This window comes from Mauremys mutica, chromosome 7, assembly GCF_020497125.1.
Source record: "Mauremys mutica isolate MM-2020 ecotype Southern chromosome 7, ASM2049712v1, whole genome shotgun sequence".
NCBI lineage: Eukaryota > Metazoa > Chordata > Testudines > Geoemydidae > Mauremys > Mauremys mutica.
Window position 1 is genome coordinate 81,512,251 of NC_059078.1, and position 20,046 is coordinate 81,532,296.

Below are 20,046 nucleotides of genomic sequence, written 5' to 3' on the forward strand. Positions count from 1 at the left end.
GAATAAGCACCACATGACAAGCCAGCCCTCAGTGGAGTACCAATTGGCCCTGAAGCATAGTTACGAAACCACACAATTTGAACATTTATGTTGCAAGATCCATCATGTGGGATCTGGATATGAGATCTGCTTCCCATGGTCAAATCCACAAATTCTTCCAAACAACCATAAAACTGAATTGATTGATACCACTTGGATTATCATAAAGAACAGAGATTTGGAAGGATTTTACTAATGTTGGCATTCCCACTGTATTTTCATGTGTTTTTTTGCCGCTTACCCAAGGCCGTTAGCCAGGTAGCAAGACTGTAGATCTAACCACAGGGTAGATGGCCACAATCAGGACTGTGGAAGAGGAATCAGTCCCACAAAGGTGATTTAAGCTTGTTACTCCCAAGATCCCAAACTGTGGTGACATGTGCCACAGGGATTTTATTGATCAGGTAAGAGATATTAGTCCACTTTAGGGGTCAAGAAAAATTAAGAGGTTATGTCCTTTTCAACACACATTATTTTTGTGACAACATATTGGTACCCCTCACATCATCAATTTGGATAGGGAGTCTGGCTTGAATAATCTACCCTGCCATCAATATAACCCTTTCTCTGATAACTGAAGAGAATGAACTTTGCCAGGATGGTTTTGCATTCTTCTTCCACAAGCCTTCCCCCTCACTTTCTCGGTGAGGACTAGTTCAGAATAAATGAAGGGGGAACAGACAGGAGGAATAAAAGGTAGACAAAAAAGAAGGACTAGCCATGACGCAGGGGCAGGGCTGGCTCCAGGCACCAGCCGACCAAGCATATGCTTGGGGCGGCACCTTGTAAGGGGCGGCCAATCTTCAGGTGGTGTGGCAGCACTCGGGGTTTTTGGGGTTTTTTTTGGTTCAGTGGGGGTGGCGCTCGGTTTTTTTTTTTTTTGTTTCAGCAGGGCGGCGCTCGGGGGAGTTGTTATGGCGCGGCGGGGCAGTGCTCGGGAGGGGTTGTTACAGCACGGCGGGGCGGCGCTCGGGGGGGTTGTTACAGCAGGGTGGCACTCGGGGGAGGGGGGATTGTTACAGCGTGGCGGGGCGGCGCTCGGCGTGGGGGGTTGTTACAGCAGGGCAGCGCCTTTTTTTTTTGTGCGCTTGCGGCAGCAAAAAAGTTAGAGCTAGCCCTGCACAGGGGACAGACTTAGGTGGTACAAAGAGATGGCCTGGGATAAAAGCATCACTGAGATACATGACAACCCCAGGTCATAGAAAATACCTTTAGGTAAGAGGAGAATAGGAATGTGTTCAAGGCTGTGACGATAGGCTGGAGGCACATCACGAAAAATGTGAGGACAGGTGTGGAGAACCAGCAGGAGAGCAGTCATAGGATGCACTGGGGAAGAGGGTCCAGCAGGAGAAACAGGGTTAGTTGATGCCATCGGTCCGGCTTTTACATTTTAGAAGTCTCAGTTGAGCTGGGCCTGCCTGGCCATCCAACAAGCAGAGTCTGAACCATCAGTAGTGCGGAAAGAAGGAGCAGAGCTGGTGTGCATGAGGTGAGGGAGTGAACTGGGCAAATCTGCTTTCATCAGGCCAATGGCAGGGTCCCCTCATGTGCATGTTGAACTGAAAGGGAGGGGGAGGGGGGAAAGCCACAGAGAAGAAAGAATGGATCAGACTCCTAGTAAGACCTAGTAGAGAAAGGGCCTGCCAACTGGTTGGAAGGACAGAGATGCTGCTGTGAAGCTGCAGACCTATGGCACTGGAAGGTGCTCCTATGCCTATAGCTCCCAGGAATTAGGCTCCAACAAAATTAATTTTCCAGAGATTTTCCTTTGTGACAACAGTCCTGGGTAGAACTCCCCAGCAGACTTGGTACTGGACACAGTATGAAAATGTGGGCACCTTTGAGCATGTCCAAGTTAGCACAATTGAAAAGCCTGGCCCCAAGGATATGTTAATTATGTCAAGTCAAAAGGAAACACTGCCATATTTTCAAGTAATATTTTTAAAGGGTAAATCCAAAAGTCCTTACTCAGATTTGACTCCTGCAAACTTCCTTGGTTACAAGGAAAGATTGCTTCTCACTCTAGTTGCTTATGCAATATAAAGTACTTCAGTGGCATTTATTTGGCAACATAATAGGTTCTATGACGCCTGTTTTGCAAGTGTTGAGACATTCCTGCTCAACAATGTTTGCACTGAAGTCATTTGAAGTTGAAGTGATGACTTTCAAGTTAAGGGCTACTTCAAGTTTGGATTCAGAGGGGGGAAGGGAATAGATCTGTTGATGTGAATATTTCTATGGCTAGTTTCTTGTAAGGCTATGTCAAGTTCATTCATTTTAAAGATAAACTGTCTTTGACAGGATAAGGGTAGGAGATCACATCCAGCAACTAGAGGAGATTTTAGCTTCAATGTCAACTTTAAAGTTTTCTCTAAATCTTATTTTTTTAATTGCTATTTCCATACAACAGGGAGGGGAGGTAAAAATGAGTATTGTTAGATTGATCATTTCTGGACAAAAACTCACTATACATCTATTAGAATTAAAAAAATATTTTCAGGAGACATTTTAAGTAGAAAGGCACTCATATGTGTTTTGAACTGTGAATTTATTTGGTTTTAATTTAACTGAAGATAGATTCCTTTTCTTCATTCTCTCTAGCAGCTTATATACAGCAATCATAAGTGTCTGACATTTTCATAAAAAATGGCCACGGATTCATGTATCGCATACATATTATCTTTGAGGAGAATCTGCATCAAACATGTGGACCAATTCCTGGCAAAACTTCATGAAAATGGATTTTAGGTTGTAAGCGTATTTATAACTTCAGGGAGAACAATCACCTTAATAGAATTCTGTAGTTTTAAAAGACAAAAAAAATCTGACTTGCAAGAAATACAAAACTAGGCTATAGACTAAAATGGTGATCTACAAAGAAAAGCTATAAGGGTGGCCTGAAAGAGTCTAAAATATTTTTGCTGCTTTTTTAATGTTAAAAATTCTATTAATATATTTTCCCCTGAATAGCATTATGAACAACTGGAGGGTGGTAGAACTAGAATTAGAAAAGCCATGTAATTAAACCTGATTGAAAGAGTAAGTGACTTTTAGTCAGATTGTTTAAATCTGTATCATGTTTTTTTAAAAAAAAACATTTACCTCAAATGCTTGAAACAGCTTTGTTAAGATAGATAGAGAGAGAGAGACCTATCTCATAGAACTGGAAAGGACCCTGAAAGGTCATCAAGTCCAGCCCTCTGCCTTCACTAGCAGGGCCAAGTACTGATTTTGCCCCAGATCCTTAAGTGGCCCCCTCAAGGTAGCCAGGGCAAGTTGTAATGTGCTGGTGCTGGTTAAAGTTAACATTTTTAAAACATGTTTTATGCTAGCTGGACAAGGTTTCAGAGTCAAGACCAACTTGCGTTGTAACACCATCTCCCAACACATTCAATTTGCTTCCGTAGATGTGCTCAGAATCTGCCACCGGGTCAGCACCAAAAAATGTTAAGTCACTCTTCATCTCTATGAGGTGTTAACTGCAGTCTTTCAGCACTTATGAGTATTGTACCACAAACATCCTGTGAAAGCACAGATTCACTGTAGCATTCACTGGAAAGGCCTTCTGTGGAAATAACTGCAAATATACTATGGGTATGGCTACACTGGCGATTTGCAGCGCTGGAAAGCCTCCACCAGTGCTGCAATTAGTAAGTGGCCACACCTGCAGGGCACTTCCAGCGCTGCAACTCCCTGGCTGCAGCGCTGGCCGTACACCTCACTCAGCATGGGGAATAAGGATTCCAGCGCTGGTGCTGCAGCGCTGGTCATCAAGTGTGGCCACACACCTGCGCTGTGATTGGCCTCCAGGGTATAAGGATGTATCCCAGAATGCCTGTTCAGCCACTCTGCTCATCAGGTCAGACTCTACTGCCCTGGCCTCAGGTGACCCGCCCTTTAAATGCCCCGGGAATTTTAAAAATCCCCTTCCTGTTTGCTCAGCCAGGTGTGGAGTGCAATCAGTGAATCTTTACAGGTGACCATGCCTCCACGTGGCAAACGAGCCCCAGCATGGAGCAATGGCGAGCTGATGGACCTCATCAGTGTTTGGGGGGAGGAATCTGTGCAGGCACAGCTGCGCTCTAGCCGTAAGAATTATGATACCTTTGCCCAGGTATCAAGAGCCATGCTGGAAAGGGGCCATGAGCGGGACGCGCTGCAGTGCAGGGTTAAAGTAAAGGAGCTGCGGAGTGCCTATTGCAAAGCACGCGAGGGAAACCACCGATCCGGCGCTGCCCCCACGACATGCCGGTTTTACAAGGAGCTGGATGCGATTTATGGGGGTGACCCCTCTGTAAATCCAAGGACCACGATGGACAGTTCAGAGCCGGTAGAGGAGGGGGAGAGGGAGGGGGAGGGGGAGGCAGACAGTGAGGCTACTGTGGTGGGGGAAGACACCCCGGAGTCCCAGGAGGCATGCAGTCAGGAAAAGAAAACCACGAGGCAGCTTATAAACCTCATGGCGCGCCAAACAGACTGTATGCAGTCACTGGTAGCAATGCAGGCAGAGCACTACCGTGCCAAACCCCCACCCTCCCAAACCTCTTTCCCCTATGCACCAATGTCAACTCCAAGTCCCGTTCCCCAGCATCCAGGTTCTTACCTACACCATCACCAGCTGCCCCCGACACCTGTACGGTCACCTATGAGCCCAGAGAACTACGACCCTTACCCTCTGCACTCAACCCCCATCACCATGCAACAGTACAATCCTGAGGTGCACAGCACTCCTGGCAGTACATATGCAAACCTATGAATGTACAGTTCAACAACCAACCCCCCTGCCCGTTTACTTCCTTTTTTTTTAAATAAATGATTTCTTTGATTATGAAACAGTTTTTATTATTGCATAAAGTGAAAGATAACAAACCCCAAGGAAAACACAGGTAACAAACAGCAAGGAAGACACAGGCACTTAAAAGCACTGTAACCAGTGCACTTCACTCCTAGTCAAGGCAAAAAACATTACTGTTGGCTTTCAGCCTCAAATTCCTCCCTCAAGGCATCCCTAATCCTTGTTGCCCTCTGGTGGGCGTCTCTAGTAGCCCTGCTGTCTGGCTGTGCAAATTCAGCCTCCAGGACTTGCACCTCGTTGGTCCATGCCTGGCTGAATGTTTCACCCTTCCCTTCACAAATATTATGGAGGGTACAGCACGCGGATCTAACCGCAGGGATGCTGCTTTCCCCCCAAGTCTAGCTTCCCATAAAGCGCCCACCAGCGCCCCTTTAAATGGCCGAAAGCACACTCCACAGTCAGTCATTCGGCATCGGCTCAGCCTGTAGTTGAAACGGTCCTGGCTCCTGTCCAGCTTCCCTGTATAGGGTTTCATGAGCCAAGGCATTAATGGGTAAGCGGGGTCCCCAAGGATCACAATGGGCATTTCAACGTCCCCTACTGTGATCTTTCGGTCTTGGAAAAATGTCCCTTCCTGCATCTTCCTGAACAGGCCACTGTTCCGAAAGATGCGTGCATCATGCACTTTTCCAGGCCAGCCTGTGTAAATGTCAATGAAACACCCACGGTGATCCACAAGTGCCTGGAGAACCATAGAGAAATACCCCTTGCGATTAATGTACTCGTAGGCTAGGTGGGGTGGTGCCAGAATAGGAATATGCGTCCCATCTATTGCCCCTCCACAGTTAGGGAAACCCATTTCTGCAAAGCCATCCACAATGTCCTGCACGTTCCCCACAGTCACGGTTCTCCTTAGCAGGATGCGATTAATGGCCCTGCAAACTTGCATCAACACGATTCCAATGGTCGACTTTCCCACTCCAAACTGGTTCCGGACCGACCGGTAGCTGTCTGGAGTTGCCAGCTTCCAGATTGCAATAGCCACCCGCTTTTCCACCGTCAGGGCAGCTCTCAATCTTGTGTCCTTGCGCTGCAGGGTGGGGGCGAGCTCTGCACACAGTCCCATGAAAGTGGCTTTTCTCATACGAAAGTTCTGCAGCCACTGCTCGTCATCCCAGACTTCCATGACAATGTGATCCCACCACTCACTGCTTGTTTCACGAGCCCAAAAGTGGCGTTCCACGGTGCTGAGCATTTCCGTTACCGCCACAAGCAATCTCATGTCACCCGCATTAGGCAAATCCATATCATCGTCGGACTCCTCACTGTCACTTTGGAGCTGAAGGAATAGCTCAACTGCCAAACGTGATGTGCTGGCGACAGTCATCAGCAAAGTCCTCAGCAGCTCAGGCTCCATTTCACACAGAAAGCGTGCTGCACTCACAATGGCAAGAAACGTGGACGGCGAAACTGTGACTGCTGGGAAGTGAAGTGATGCACCACGGGGCGTTGGAACAGGAAGCGGAATGACCCACACACTTCCTTCCCCTTCCCACAATACTCAGCGCCAAAACGGTGCCAAAACGGGACGAGGTGCTCTGTGGGATAGCTGCCCACAATGCACCTCTCAGTACAGCGCTGCAAATGCTGCAAATGTGGCCACACTGCAGCGCTGGTAGCTGTCAGTGTGGCCACACTGCATCGCTGGCCCTGCACAGCTGAACGACCAGCGCTGCAAACTACCAGCGCTGCAACTCGCCAGTGTAGCCATACCCTATGCCTTTGATTATTCAGACAGAGATGCTTGTTAATTTTAAATACATCTTTAAATGATGGCAGAAATTATGCCATCTTTAAAGTACTGAAGTCATTTTGCATAGTTTGCAAGCTAAGATAGGTTTTATATAAAATTTTGGATCATTATTAGCAAAAGGAGTTTATTTAAAAAAGCTAAAATATTTCTGAATAACCCTCATTATGATTAAGAGCAAGGCCAAGTAACATAATGAACAATTAAAATAAAATTGCAGAAATTCCACAGATTTGGTGACAAAAGTCTAAGAGAACATTGCCTACATACCCTGCAGATTTGCATGACACCTCATGTGTAACTTAAAAACTGTCATAGTGTATCAGTTTTTCTGAAGGAAAACAGTTTCCCTTTGACCTGTCTCTAGTACAGCAGAAGGAGCCTATGTCCATTGCTAAGAACTTACATGCCACTCCTGGATCAGCTACAAGGGGTTGTTTAGGCCTGATCTACAGTACCAAGCTAGGCTGACGCAAGGCAGCATACATCAACTTAACTCTGTAAGTGTCTACACTAAAATTTTGCTCCCACCAATGCAACTCATTGACTACGCTGACTTAAGTCCACCTATGCGAGAGGCGTAGCACTTAGGTCACTGGAGTGTCAGTGTAGACCCTGATTTACTTAAATCTTTAGTGGTATCCAGGAGCTATCCCACAATGCCCCACCATGACCACTCTGGTCACCATGTTGAACTCTGCTGCCCAGCAGCCAGGTACATGCCCCTCTCCCTTTAAAGCCCCACAAATTTTTGAAATTCCATTTCCTGTTTGCTCGGGATGGAGCGCCCACCTAGCAACTGCCCAGCTGACCATGCTGGCTCCATGTTGCAGAGGCGCTTCTGCATGGAGTACACAGGAGATGTTGGATCTCCTGATTCTGTGGGGAGAAGAGGCTTTGCAGGCACAGCTCTGATCCAGCAGTAGAAACGTCAATATGTACGAGCAGATCGCTCGAGGTGCGGGGGAGAAGGGCTATAAGAGGGATCCGCAGCTCTGCCACATGAAAGCCAAGGTGCTGCGACAGGTGTACCAGAAGGCAAGGGAAGCTAAAGTCGCTCTGGTGTGGAGCTGAACACGTCACTTTCACAAAGAGCTGCATGCCAACCTCAGTGGAAACCCCACCACTACGATACTTTGGGGGAGCTGTAGTAACAGGCCCCAGAATGAACAGTGGGGAGGTGGTGTTGCATGAGGGAGGAGGAGGCAGAGTATGGGGGACAGGCGACTGGGGGATCTAGTGGCATAAGGCAGGACGTGTTTTTGACTCCAAAGCAGTAAAGCCAGTCCCTACAGTGCAGCATGGATGAGCCGGATAGAGGGGAAGTATGCAGTTTGCTTTGATATTGCAGGGACACATCTGTTCATTTACTCTTTTTTAATCATGCTAGAAGAGGTAGTGAAATAACCAATAGACGTAGATTTGCTTTCTGCTTCTGCCTAACTGCACAGGGGAATGAGAAGGGGCCTTGAAGAAGTTTATGTGCACTGGGATGTCCCATGAATCCTTCCTAGAGCTCTAAAGGAAACTTTCTGGGGGACAGTTTGCAATCATCTTCTGAAGGTTTCTGGGGAGAGCTGCCTTATTTCTTCCACCGCAGTAAGACACTTTCCCACACCACTCAGTAATTACTTCACCAGGCACCATTGCAGCACACAGGCTAGAAGAATACGAACCTGGTCTGCAAGAACTGTTCCCTTTCAGTTTCTGTTACCCTCAGGAGTGAGATATCAGCTAAAATCATCTCCACCTGTGGAAAACTGTGCCTGTATTCAGTTCAATTGCCCTCTCTGCATATATTCATGCCTGTGAGCTACCCCTCCCCCCCCTCTTATTGTCCCAACTCACCCCCTCCCTCACAAGCCATACTCACCATGGCTGGGACTATTTCTGTGCTCTATGAATCCCAAGGAGAAATGAGAATGTAGTGCTTGTAACTTGCATGGATCAAGGGGAGTGAGTTCAGTATACCAAGTTTCCGTTTATCTTGTGAATACACTCACAATAGTACTTCTGTGCATTGTGTCTTCTGCAGCTAGAAATGTGACCTTGAGGGTCTCTCCATCCACACTAGTGGAGTGGCTCAGTCAGATAAGGTTAAGGAAGAAGACACATGATGACATGTTCCAAGAGATCCTCCAAACCCAGTGCTCATCCACAGAATGGACAGGGATAGTGCAGAGAGGAGAAAAGCACAGAAAAAGGGAGAGAAGTACAGCAGGAGATGCTAGCGCTTCTCAAGGGGCAAACAGACATGCTGGAGACTCTTGTTAACCTTCAGGCTCAACAGAACCAAGCTCGCTTCCCTTTGCAGCCCATAGAGAACTGCATTCCGGGACCTACCTACACCCTCTCCCTCCACATTCCACATGGAGGGAGGGGCTGCTGCACTGGAGAGTGCAGACAATCACAGCTGAACATGTACTGACCTGTAAGAGACACGGTTGGTGTATTTGTCTGTGAAATGAAAATGACTGCTTTCCACACTTCAAAGGTTCTTTTCCCTGTATTTATAAAATTCCATTCAGTTATAGATATGTCAATTTGCATGAGTTTAGAATATAAAAAGTATCTATGGAAACTGACTCTCTCTATTTGTTCACAACATATGCTGGGTGGGGCTGACATCATTCACAGATAATAGCAATAGGTGCATTTGCAATGTTCTAGTACTACACACACAGCACTCATTACAAGGTTCATATCAGGGTGCAGAAAAACAATGCCAGGCAGAGCACACTACAGCAAGACACATTACTATGGCTCACTATTAAAAATGTCTTTCAAAGCCTCCCTAAGCCATATAGCTCCCCATTGAGCTCTTCTTATAGCCCTGGAATTTGGCTGCTCAAAATCAGCAGACAGCCATTCCACCTCCACCCCAGCAGAAATGTTTCCCCCTTTGCTTCACAGATATTGTGAAGCACACAGCAGGCAGCTATAACCATTAGAACTTTTTTTCCACTGAGGTCTAATCTGGTCATTAGACAGTGCCAATGGCCTTTCAAATGGCAAAGAGACACATTCAACTGTCGTTCTGCACATGCTGAGCCTGTAGTTGAAGTGCTTCTTGCTGCTCTCGAGGTGTCTGGTGTACAGCTTCATAAGCCATGGGAGTAAGGGGTAGGCTAGGTGTCCCAGAATCACTATTGGCATTTCAACATCCCCAATGGTAAACCTTTTGTCTGGAAAGAAAGTCCCTGCTTGCAGCATTCTGAACAGGTTTTTGTTCTTAAAGATGCGTGTGTAATGCACCTTCCCTGACCATCCCGTGTTGATGTTGGTAAAATGTTCCTAGTAATCCACCAGTGATTGCAATACTATAGAAAAGTAACCCTTTTTGTTGATGTACTTGGTGGCAAGGTGGTCTGGTGCCAAAATAGGGATATGCGTGCCATCTATTGTAGCTCGCTGCAATATGTACACCCCTTTGCTGCAAAGCCATCCAATATGTCCTGCACATTGCCCAGAGTCACAGTACTTTGTAACAAGATGTGATTAATAGCCCTGCACACTTGCATCACAGCAACCTCTACAGTGGATTTCCCAACTCCAAATTGATTCCCGACTAACCAGTAGCAATCTGGCATTGCTAACTTCCACACAGCAATTGCCACTCACTTCTCCACTATCAATGCAGCTCTCATTTTGGTGTCGCTGTGCCGGAGAGCTGGGATGAGCTCTGCACACAATTCAAAGGATGTGGCCTTGCACATCCGCAAGTTCTGCAACCACTACTCATCATCCCATACCTGCATAACGATGCGATCCCACCAGTCAGTGCTTGTTTCTCGGGCCCAGAACCAGTGCTCCATGGCCTGCAACTACTCTGTGAATGCCAACAATAACCTTGAATTGTTTCTATGTCCCACAGCAAGCTAGCCTCTAAGGAACTGTCACGTTTCCCACGGCTCCTCCGAAGGCTCTGCAAATACTGCAGAATCAGGCATGTTGTGCTCGTAACGCTCGTCATAATAGTGCAGATCTGTGCAGGATCCATGCATCTCACATAGATTTCGGACACGCAGGTTTGGGGGGCTTTTGAAAAGAGATGTGAAGCATTACGGGATGCAGATAGAATTATGGGATGGAGAAAACTCCATCACGGGGCCTTGAAACCATGTTCCCAGTCACCCCTGCACAACTTGTTTGTCCTCATACGGCATTGAAACCCTTCCCAAAACACCCTCGCTATATGGTGGCAAGTTGCACAGTGGGATAGCTACCCACAGTGCACTAGCTACCCACAGTGCGCTGTTCTCTGCATTGATGCAAGCACTGCTAGAGAGGATGCACACTGCCGAACCAAGGAGTGTAGTGTGGACATGCAAAAGTTATTCAATTACTATAACAGTTGTAAATGGACATAACTTTGGTTGACTTAATTTTGTAGTGCTCTTAATAGTGAAACAAGGCATACCCCTCACACATGCTTCTTGAGAGTACTTTGCAGCTTGTCAGCTTGGAGCTTGGGACCCAAATTATAACTATGTGAAAACTTACCTTGTTGATGGAAACTGTCAAAGCTGGCTCCACTTTAGCTTCAATTTCTTCGGGTGTATAATAACAAAAGAGTTTACCACCTCTTAGTACACAGTACAGCCTCCTCCAGTTAGTCAGGCTTCCTACCATTTGCTAAAAGGGAGAAATATTCAGTAAGTTGCTATTCATACATTATCTTAACTACAACCTAATTTATGGATTACTCAAAATTTTAATGAATGTCCATGTGTTACATCTAATTGAGTCCATCCTGCGAACTATTCAGACATCAGACTGTAAGATCAGAGCTGTGCACAACATATTGTCATAAAAAAATGGCTCCTGCAGAATATTTTACCATGTGACTCAAGGACTTAATTATTAGTAACATTCAGCCACGCCAGATGTTTGTTTAGCTGAACCTCCTCCAGTGTTTTACAGTTTTCCAATAATAGTGTCTCATGGTGCTCTTGGAACATGGAATGTGCTGGTTGGCAGATAAGGAAAAAAGAGTAATTTTATTTCTAATGGAATCTACCATTAAAAGAAAACTTTAATGGCTACACTAACTTAGCTGGTTACAGGAAGGGAGAAAAGGAATGTCCTCTCATTTTAAAAATTATGACTTTAAAAATTAGACATGCAGCTATACATACCAATTTTCATACCATCTAGACACTTACAATTAATTGGTCTTTATGCAGCAATCTAGGCTGTTTTACTAATAATCCCACTGAGGAAACTTTTGATTATCTTACTCTTAGCCACACATTGGTTGCCATTAAAAGGTCAGTGTTTAACAGCAGACAGCACAAGATAACAGCTTCCTGCATACTTAGAGTAAGAGATACCAGTCCTCAAGATACCACAGGAGGAAACTACTCACTTTTTAATACCACTGAAAGTCAATTGTTAATATGAGCAACATTCCCTGTAAATTGCACGCATGCATGGCTGCACAGCTATTTTGAATATACAATACATGTACACAAACTGAGCCACTCAGCTGCCCACAGCAAAAGTGATGGCAGGTGGGCCAGCTATAGACCAGGTGACTGCTGGGCTGTGGCAAGGTAAAAGGCTGAGATTTTGCTCCCCCTTGCGGTGGCTGCAGCGTGTCACTGGCTCCTTCCTCCGCTCTGCAGGTGGGTGGTGAGTACCTCCTACCTCCCCTCCCTCCAAGCCCATAGAATTGGTCACCTCCCTCCAGGTCCCAGAGAACCCCGCTCCTCTGGGAGCACTGGGTGGGGGGGCCGGGAAAGAGTATCCCCTTTTATTCTCCCTGAGAACTCTGCCTCCTGGAACCTACTCCCATCACAATACTCCAGGAAGGACCAGTTCCCCAGGAATTTTCTCTCTGACTCCTCTGGTCACATCCCCTCTGGGTATCCCCTCACCTTCCCCAACCTCAAGGAACCCTCTCATCTCAACTTACCAAATTGACTCTGCCCTAATCTCCCCATCACAAATATTCCCAAGGCATTCCACTCCCACCTTCCCCTGCCAAGAAACTCCAGGAAATAAGGGGGTGCAACCTCTCCAGCCCTGGTGGTGGGATTGATGCTGCCTCCAGGAGCCCTCTGACTCCATGGGGCTGAACAGGAAGGACTCAGCATTTCCACCTGTGAGCTCACCCTTCCCACCCCCGCCCCAGCAGTTTCTGCAACCCTCAGTATCCCCCACAGGCACTCAGGTTCCTGTTCTCTCCCTATAATCTGCATCATGAGATGCCAAAAATTCCTGATTTCCAAGATGGGCAAGGACTGGTTCTTCCTGATCCTGCTGGAGCTGCTAATAGCACAGGTGAGTTGGGCCAGCGCCAGCCAAATAAATAGGCATCAGGGTATGTGTGGCTGGGTATGCTGTCAGACAGGGGAGCAGGACCCAAGGGGACAGAGGGAGGTAGCTACATTTGGAGTCAGCCAAAAGAAAGAGCAACTTAAAACGTGGCACGTATATAGTTGTAGCAATACAGTGATTCATTAGTTCAGTGTAAACCAAAGTGTAAACTTCTCCAACGAAAAAAAATGTACTGCTCAGTGAAGTGGGAGCTTTGGAAATTAGAGGATTTAAATCAAGTAAGCTCTTTTTACCTGCTGATTAAGAAATCCTGACATCACATCCTTGGCCATGCAGAATGGCTGAGCAACTAAACGACAACACATGCTTCCATATAAGGGAAGCCAGAACGACGACTCCTCTAAAAGAAAAGTTATAAAGTTGTGACCATTGACCATAAACTCACAGATTAGAGATCTGCATACATTTTAACTTAAGAACATATTAAAGAAGTAAATTTGTTCATATAAGCAAAAAGACTGAAAATAGGAGTTGTCCTATTTCTTAACATTTCATCTCTCTTTTCTATGACTGACAGGTCTACAAAAAGCAGTAGATCGGAGAGGCACCATTCTTGACAGTAGTCATGCTGGTTTGTTCTTATGTTCGGAAGTATTTTATGGGTATATTTAAGTTAGGCTCACTGCTCTAATTCTCAGGATCACCACTATCACCTTCTTTGAAAATAAATATATTTGCTAGCCTCCACTCATTCAATATAGCAGCTGATTTTAACAAGACATTGCATATTTTTTCTAGCAATTCAGCCACTTCATCCTTAAGTACTATCAGAACTCTTGGATGAATGCTGTCTGGTCCTGGTGACTAGTTGCTGTTTAATGATTTGTTCCGGCACCTCTTCCTAACACCTTAATGGCTGACAGTGCCTCACCTTTACTATCTAAGAGAAGTATCTCCCCAGTAGCCTCTGGGATGAAGAGTGATACAAAAATCATCTCCCTGTTCACTCCTTGGTAGCCACATGCAGCCAGACACAGACTCCCTCCTGATATACTGAAAATATATTTTGGCTATTTCATCATCAAATTCTCTTAATCTTTCTAATATTCACCTCACCTTTTATCTGACATGTGGATGCTCCTTTCTATACGCTTCACTTGGGTTGGAGTTCCATTTTTTGAAGAAGATGCATATGACTTGATTAATCTTTTGACCATTACAATTTAATTATAGTAGTTTTTCTTACCTTTCTGGTTCATTTTTTGTTAAGTACACATGCCTTTTATGACTATTATGGTATGTTTAGAATTCTTAGATTCATCATTCAGACCTACTTCATTTCCTCACTTTTAACTAACTTTTTAAAAAAAATGCAAATTCCTAAAATATGCTACAATAGGGCTAGCTATTGGTACAGCCCCTCTTAGAAGAATGTCGAGCTTCATAAAGAATGACCACAATTTTAAGGGGCTCAGAAGTTGGTTTAAGAAATAATTATACCTATGTTATTTTGGACTAAGTTTATAGTAATTTCTCATCTTGTGCTTTCTGCAACATGTTCCAAGAAGAAACCACTTAAGGTACCAAGAAATTGCTTCTCTATGCCTTTCTCATCATGTCATATGACCAATTTATGTATGGCTAGCTAGCCTCTCATTACTATTGTACTGGATTTAGTTGCCTCTTCCTCAGTGCTGTGCACTTAACATCCTATTCCTGATCACAAGGGCAGAAGTATAATCATAGCTAACATTTGTAGTCTTACAGTTTGTGATTTGTATTCCTATTGTATAGTCTTCTATAGTCAGAAATTTCATCTGATATTCTAAGGAATGTTTCAGGTATAGTAGTAGTCTCCTCATTTCTGCAACATAATTGGTCCTTTCTTTTTTAGTTTAGACCCAGGTATTCTAGTGTTCAATAGTTACAGTTCTTGACTCACGGACCAAGGTAGGTTGTGATATTAAGTTATGGCCAACATAAAATGGAATCTAAGGAAAGAAGAGTCTAAAATATCGATCTTTGTTGGGATGCAATTGTAGGGTGCAAGTGTGAAAAGACTCTCAGAGGACATGATAGAGATCTAGAGAAAATGTTGAATTATTAAATGTAATAAGCCTGGAAATACAAGATATCATCTTACTTCTTTTCAATAAAAAAGCTAAAAGAATGAAGTTTCTTTGGGGGAAAGCTGTACACTTATATCAGATAAAGATACCATGAGCGACCACAAAATAAAGTAACAAATCTAGGGTTTTATATATTACCTGCTGCCATGTTTTCAGCAGCCCTAGGTTAGCACTCTGGACCCCCAGTACAATAAAGCATGCACGCATGTGCTTAACTGAGGTGTTGAATTGGTGTCTAAAAGACCTAACAGAGTCTGAGCCTCTACTCTGTTTGCCTCCTCTCTTTCTGCCTACAGAGGAAGGAACAGCTCTCTTTCCTATGACACTGTTTCTTTCTTGTTAGGAAAGGAGAGAATTTCTACAGAGCTATAGGAATTGGAATGAAAATGGCAGAGAAAACACTTAGCGGCTCTGGGAGACCTTTGTGAGGGGAGAGGGAGATGCAGCTCCTGGATCCTCTATTCCCAGCCACTGCAAGACTGTATACTGGGGGAGATGATGCAGGAGTCATTATAGTGAGGTAGTATTGTGGACGGAACAAATGCACTTGGGGCCGAGTGACTGGACAGTTAAGTGGATTTTGGGGTGGAGAGATATAGAGATACTGACGAGGCTCTGGAGACCTGGGACAGCAAGGGAAAAATCAAACTAAAGCTAAAAAAAATCAAACTAAAGTGAGATTGAAGGGAAGAAGAAAGAAAACTGAAAGCACAAAGTGGGTTTGAAAAGGAAGGAATAAGAAGAGCTCAAAACAAAGCGTGGAAATAAACAAAAAAAATATAAAGATAAAAAGTGAAATGAAGGGTAGGAAATAGGAAAAAATAAGAATTATAACAAGTTAATTTTTAAAGAGTTAAATGTTAAAATATTGTAATGAAGTAGACATGAGTAGCATGTATGTATACACACTGAAGACCAGGGTGCAGAAGTAGGGGATGCCCGTCTCTGGTGCAGTTCATCTCCCTTCTCTGGATACTGTTTAACCATCCGCAATAGGAATTACTTCTCTTTTGAGCTCAAATATACTTCTGAAGCACATCACTTATTTTGGAATACACATTTCATCCAATATATCCAGGCTTCCTCATACCCCTAAGATGGGAATTACTTGTATCTATTTAGGGGAAACACTCTTGCTACAGTCTGCCTGTATACACAGAGCATTTCTCCCTTGCATCCTTTCCACAACTGCTTTATTCACAGCAATACATGTTCCTACCTACTATTTATGACACTAAAAGCATTTCCACACCTACAGAATAGAGAGTATAGTATTCAGACCACAAAATCCCCACCAGTATTGAATCTTCCCTTATAAGTGATCAGAAGATATTAACGTGGGTAAAAATGTTATCCATACATGTGATGCATTAAATTTGGGTCTGAACTTTAAAAGAGAAGTTTTACAGGTCTTTATTCAATTTAATAAGTTACACATAGATGTTTAAAAATAAACAAACTGAAAACATTTTATTTACAGTTGCCCCAATATAACGCTGTCCTCGGGAGCCAAAAAATCTTACCGCGTTATAGGTGAAACCGCATTATATCGAACCTGCTTTGATCCACTGGAGTGTGCAGCCCCGCCCCCCCAGAGCACTGCTTTACCACGTTATATCCGAATTCGTATTATATCGGGGTAGAGGTGTATTAAGTACCAATAAAAATAATCTAAGTCTTAGAAGCCTTCTAGTTTACTAAAAAATGGAGATACATAATTTTGCTAGTTTTTTTTTTTTTTAAACTTCCTTAAATCGGGACCCTATGTACTTACCATTTCCTGTAACGGTAAGGTTGTGGGTCCTGAAATTGTCCTCAGCACTGTCCAACCCCAAAGTGGTATGTGCCAGCAAACTGTATTTTGCACCACTGATTGTGAAAAACAAGGCAAGGTTTAAATATTTCTACATGACTTTTCTCAGGCAGTTATTAAAAGGAGTCTAGACAGTCCTAGAAATAACCATTCCACCATATCTAAATGTGTTAACTGCGAGGCACAAAGTTCAGTTAATCACCAAGAGTCTGCATATGCCTGTTTTAACTCTTTGTGGTATTGTCCCCACAAAATGGTTTGTGTACCTTTTTGAGAATATTTCAGTTTATCATGTATTCACATTGGTTGGGAATAGCCACTCTGAATTACAGATTGAAGGATTTTAATTGTATCACAAGTTGCCATTAAAGGATTATTTTGTGGGAGAGACAGGGGTTTTGTGACTGACATGTTCTGTTCTCCATTTACACTAAAACTAACTTGGATATTCTCTTATTTTTATTTCACATTTATTCCTTGGAACAAACATCTTGTTTGAAAAACTATTTTGTTGACTTTTGTGACCCATATGCCATTATATGCTTCATAACATATTTAGTGCTTAGCCTGGTCGGTTTTCTTATGTTATTCTAAGGGCATATTTCTTTTTTTTTTTTTAAAGTTTTATAGAGCTCTGTGTTCTATGCTTTGGTTTGCCTTTATAGCAGGGACCAAACCACACATTCTAGCAGGACTGTAATATGGTTTTGTAATATTGGTATAACAGTTTGATTCTTTCTATACAGAAAGACCAGGCTACGTGGTAATGAAAGCAATGACAGTAAGGTTTATAGTGTAGATGGATCATTTGACAAATTGCGCTTACAAACCTCAGAACATTAAGTTTTTGTTCTGGCTTTTATCTAGTGGGGAAAGAAATCATAATTAGAATTCAGCATAGTGCATGTGGAATGCTGCTCTTGAAATGACCTAGTACAAACTTTGTTCATGTTTAATCTTTTTTCAAATACACTTCAGACAGATTAACAGATTTATAGCCCAGCAATGTAATACTTATTTCCCTTGGCTAATGAGTTTAAACTAAGTGAAGTTCACAAGAAAACTGCTCAATACCACTCACTATTCACACTAATAGCTTTAGCATCATACCCTTAAAATATCTTCAGTACAAAAGAAGACTATTGGGTAATAGGGGAAAAAGGACAGAAAGCAAAATGAGATTAAGAGATACTTAAAGTTTTGCTCTCCCATCACCTTCTACTCTTACTAAAGTATATTAATATGTTTTTAATAATGTTTTCCTAATGGCATTGTGGAAACAGTCTCTAAAGAGGAAGCACGAGCTGCCCTGCCCTATCCCTACCTATAGGAGAGGAAGCCAAAAAAGGAAACATAGCTGGCAAGGAGGTAGTGCCTCCATTCTAATACTCAACTACCGCATGGCAGGGTTGAGAGAAGTGTGATACTGGCATTGTGCATGTCAAATATCATTGTTGTATAACCTATTAAGGAGTGGGGTAGGAGGGGGAGAATCCTTAAATACCTGAACACACAAAAGTGTCAGCATATGTGTATGCACCGTGCTAAAAACTGTCTCCAAGCAAAAGATTCTCCATAACTAGATACCAAATATAACGTATAAATCAATCTGTGACTGTGCTATTTAAACTGTACACAGCTTAGTTTCTTCTCAAATTTTTGTACTGATTTTCAAGTTACTTCAAGCATGACTAATTATAGCAGTAACTTTCCCAAAGAAAACTACTTCATTTTTAAAATATGTTTTACAGTAATTTTTTCTAAAATTTAACAGTCATTCCTTTCAGCCAACTTCAATATCATTTCCAAAAGTTTTAATTAAAAAAAAAAAAGTACTGATAATGAGCTAATCAGCATTGCTGACAGTGTTTTGTGTATACATTTGAGAGAATTAGCTGATTGTCTTATATTTCAGTTTTTTTGTGGTCACATCTAATCATTCTTGGTCAAATGTCACTTATGGAATAGTATTCTGCAGTTCTATAGCAACCTTCCATCTAACAACCTCAAAGTACTTTATCAAGTCATATTAAAACATTTAGTCATTAGGCATCTTAAAGGAGTTACAAGGCTGAGAACATACTGACTAAATAAAGAAATTAGAAGTCTAGAATAAATATGCCTTGCATCAAGAAACCACCTTATGTAGGCTTTTGAGGAGGGACAGGTGTACAGGAGTTTCTGATGAGGAAAGTTTTCCCTTTTGGATAGGGGAGGGTTGTGGTTTAATTTTGAGTTAGCTTCTGGATTATTTTACAGTCTTTTCAAAGCACCTAAACGGAAACAAACAAGCACAAAATGCTAAAATATCAAACTCTAAATAAATAAATATCAAGCAAAGATTCTATAACACAGTTGTTCCCCAGAACATCACAGGTAAATGATATAGGTTAGAAGTGGCATCTCTCAAGGAAAGATGGGGAGCAAAATTTGATAAATTACCATTAGGTAAAGAAGCTTTTGACTAAAATATTTAAGTGACAGTGTGTGCAACTGAAATTAAAACTCTTTTTGGGATGAGTGGCTGTGATTTGTAAGTCCCCAAATGTTACTGTTAATAGCACGCAACACTTCAAATATTCAGTTTTTCTAGTACTGACCGAGCTACTGTGACACTTATTTGGTCACATCTCATTTATAACATAAGAAAAAAGTTAATAGTGGAAACAGTACTCCATAGTATATGTTTATGATGTCAGTGTTACTTAAGAAGAAACTTTTTCATTTCATTATTTGAATATTTACATTGTTAACGTTAACGTTCCATTTACTCCTCTCCTATCCCTCCCCATCCCCTTCCATTAACATGTTGAAGGGCATCTCTCCTCCCAAAAGAAAGATAGGAGAATCTATCTCAGGAGGCTCTTAGTCACCAGGAGTCAAGACAGAGAACTCAAGAGAGAAGAGGACTACTTTTAGATGGTTTGCTGTTACTTTTCTCTTTGAAAGCTGTAAACCATATGCAGGTAAATATGGCTAGCAACTAATTTATTTGCTACACCTAAAAACAAAAAGCTAGTGAAGGGATGTCTCTGCTTAAATTGGATACATGGCAATGCATCTAGCTGAGCTAATCACCAGACCCTCTGCAACATATTTCTTTCTAAATTAACCCATTACTCCAACCCAGGCCTACTCAAAACCACTGATGACAATAAAGTTGAAGCAACTAAACGAA

The 20,046-nt window shown here is 43.1% G+C and overlaps 1 protein-coding gene across 2 annotated transcripts in view; it reads right to left on the reverse strand.

Annotated features, from left to right (window-relative positions):
• Positions 1-20,046, reverse strand: part of RTKN2 (rhotekin 2) — a 69,884-nt gene that overhangs the window by 17,497 nt on the left and 32,341 nt on the right. The window contains exons 7-10 of one of the 2 annotated variants that reach the window (XM_045025583.1): positions 16,830-16,924; positions 13,220-13,326; positions 11,148-11,279; positions 9,074-9,148 (exon numbers count right to left, since the gene is read on the reverse strand). In XM_045025583.1, the coding sequence (XP_044881518.1) occupies positions 9,074-9,148; positions 11,148-11,279; positions 13,220-13,326; positions 16,830-16,924 (409 nt within the window). The remainder of the gene's footprint in view (positions 1-9,073; positions 9,149-11,147; positions 11,280-13,219; positions 13,327-16,829; positions 16,925-20,046) is intronic. The other variant, XM_045025585.1, reaches the window with a different exon arrangement.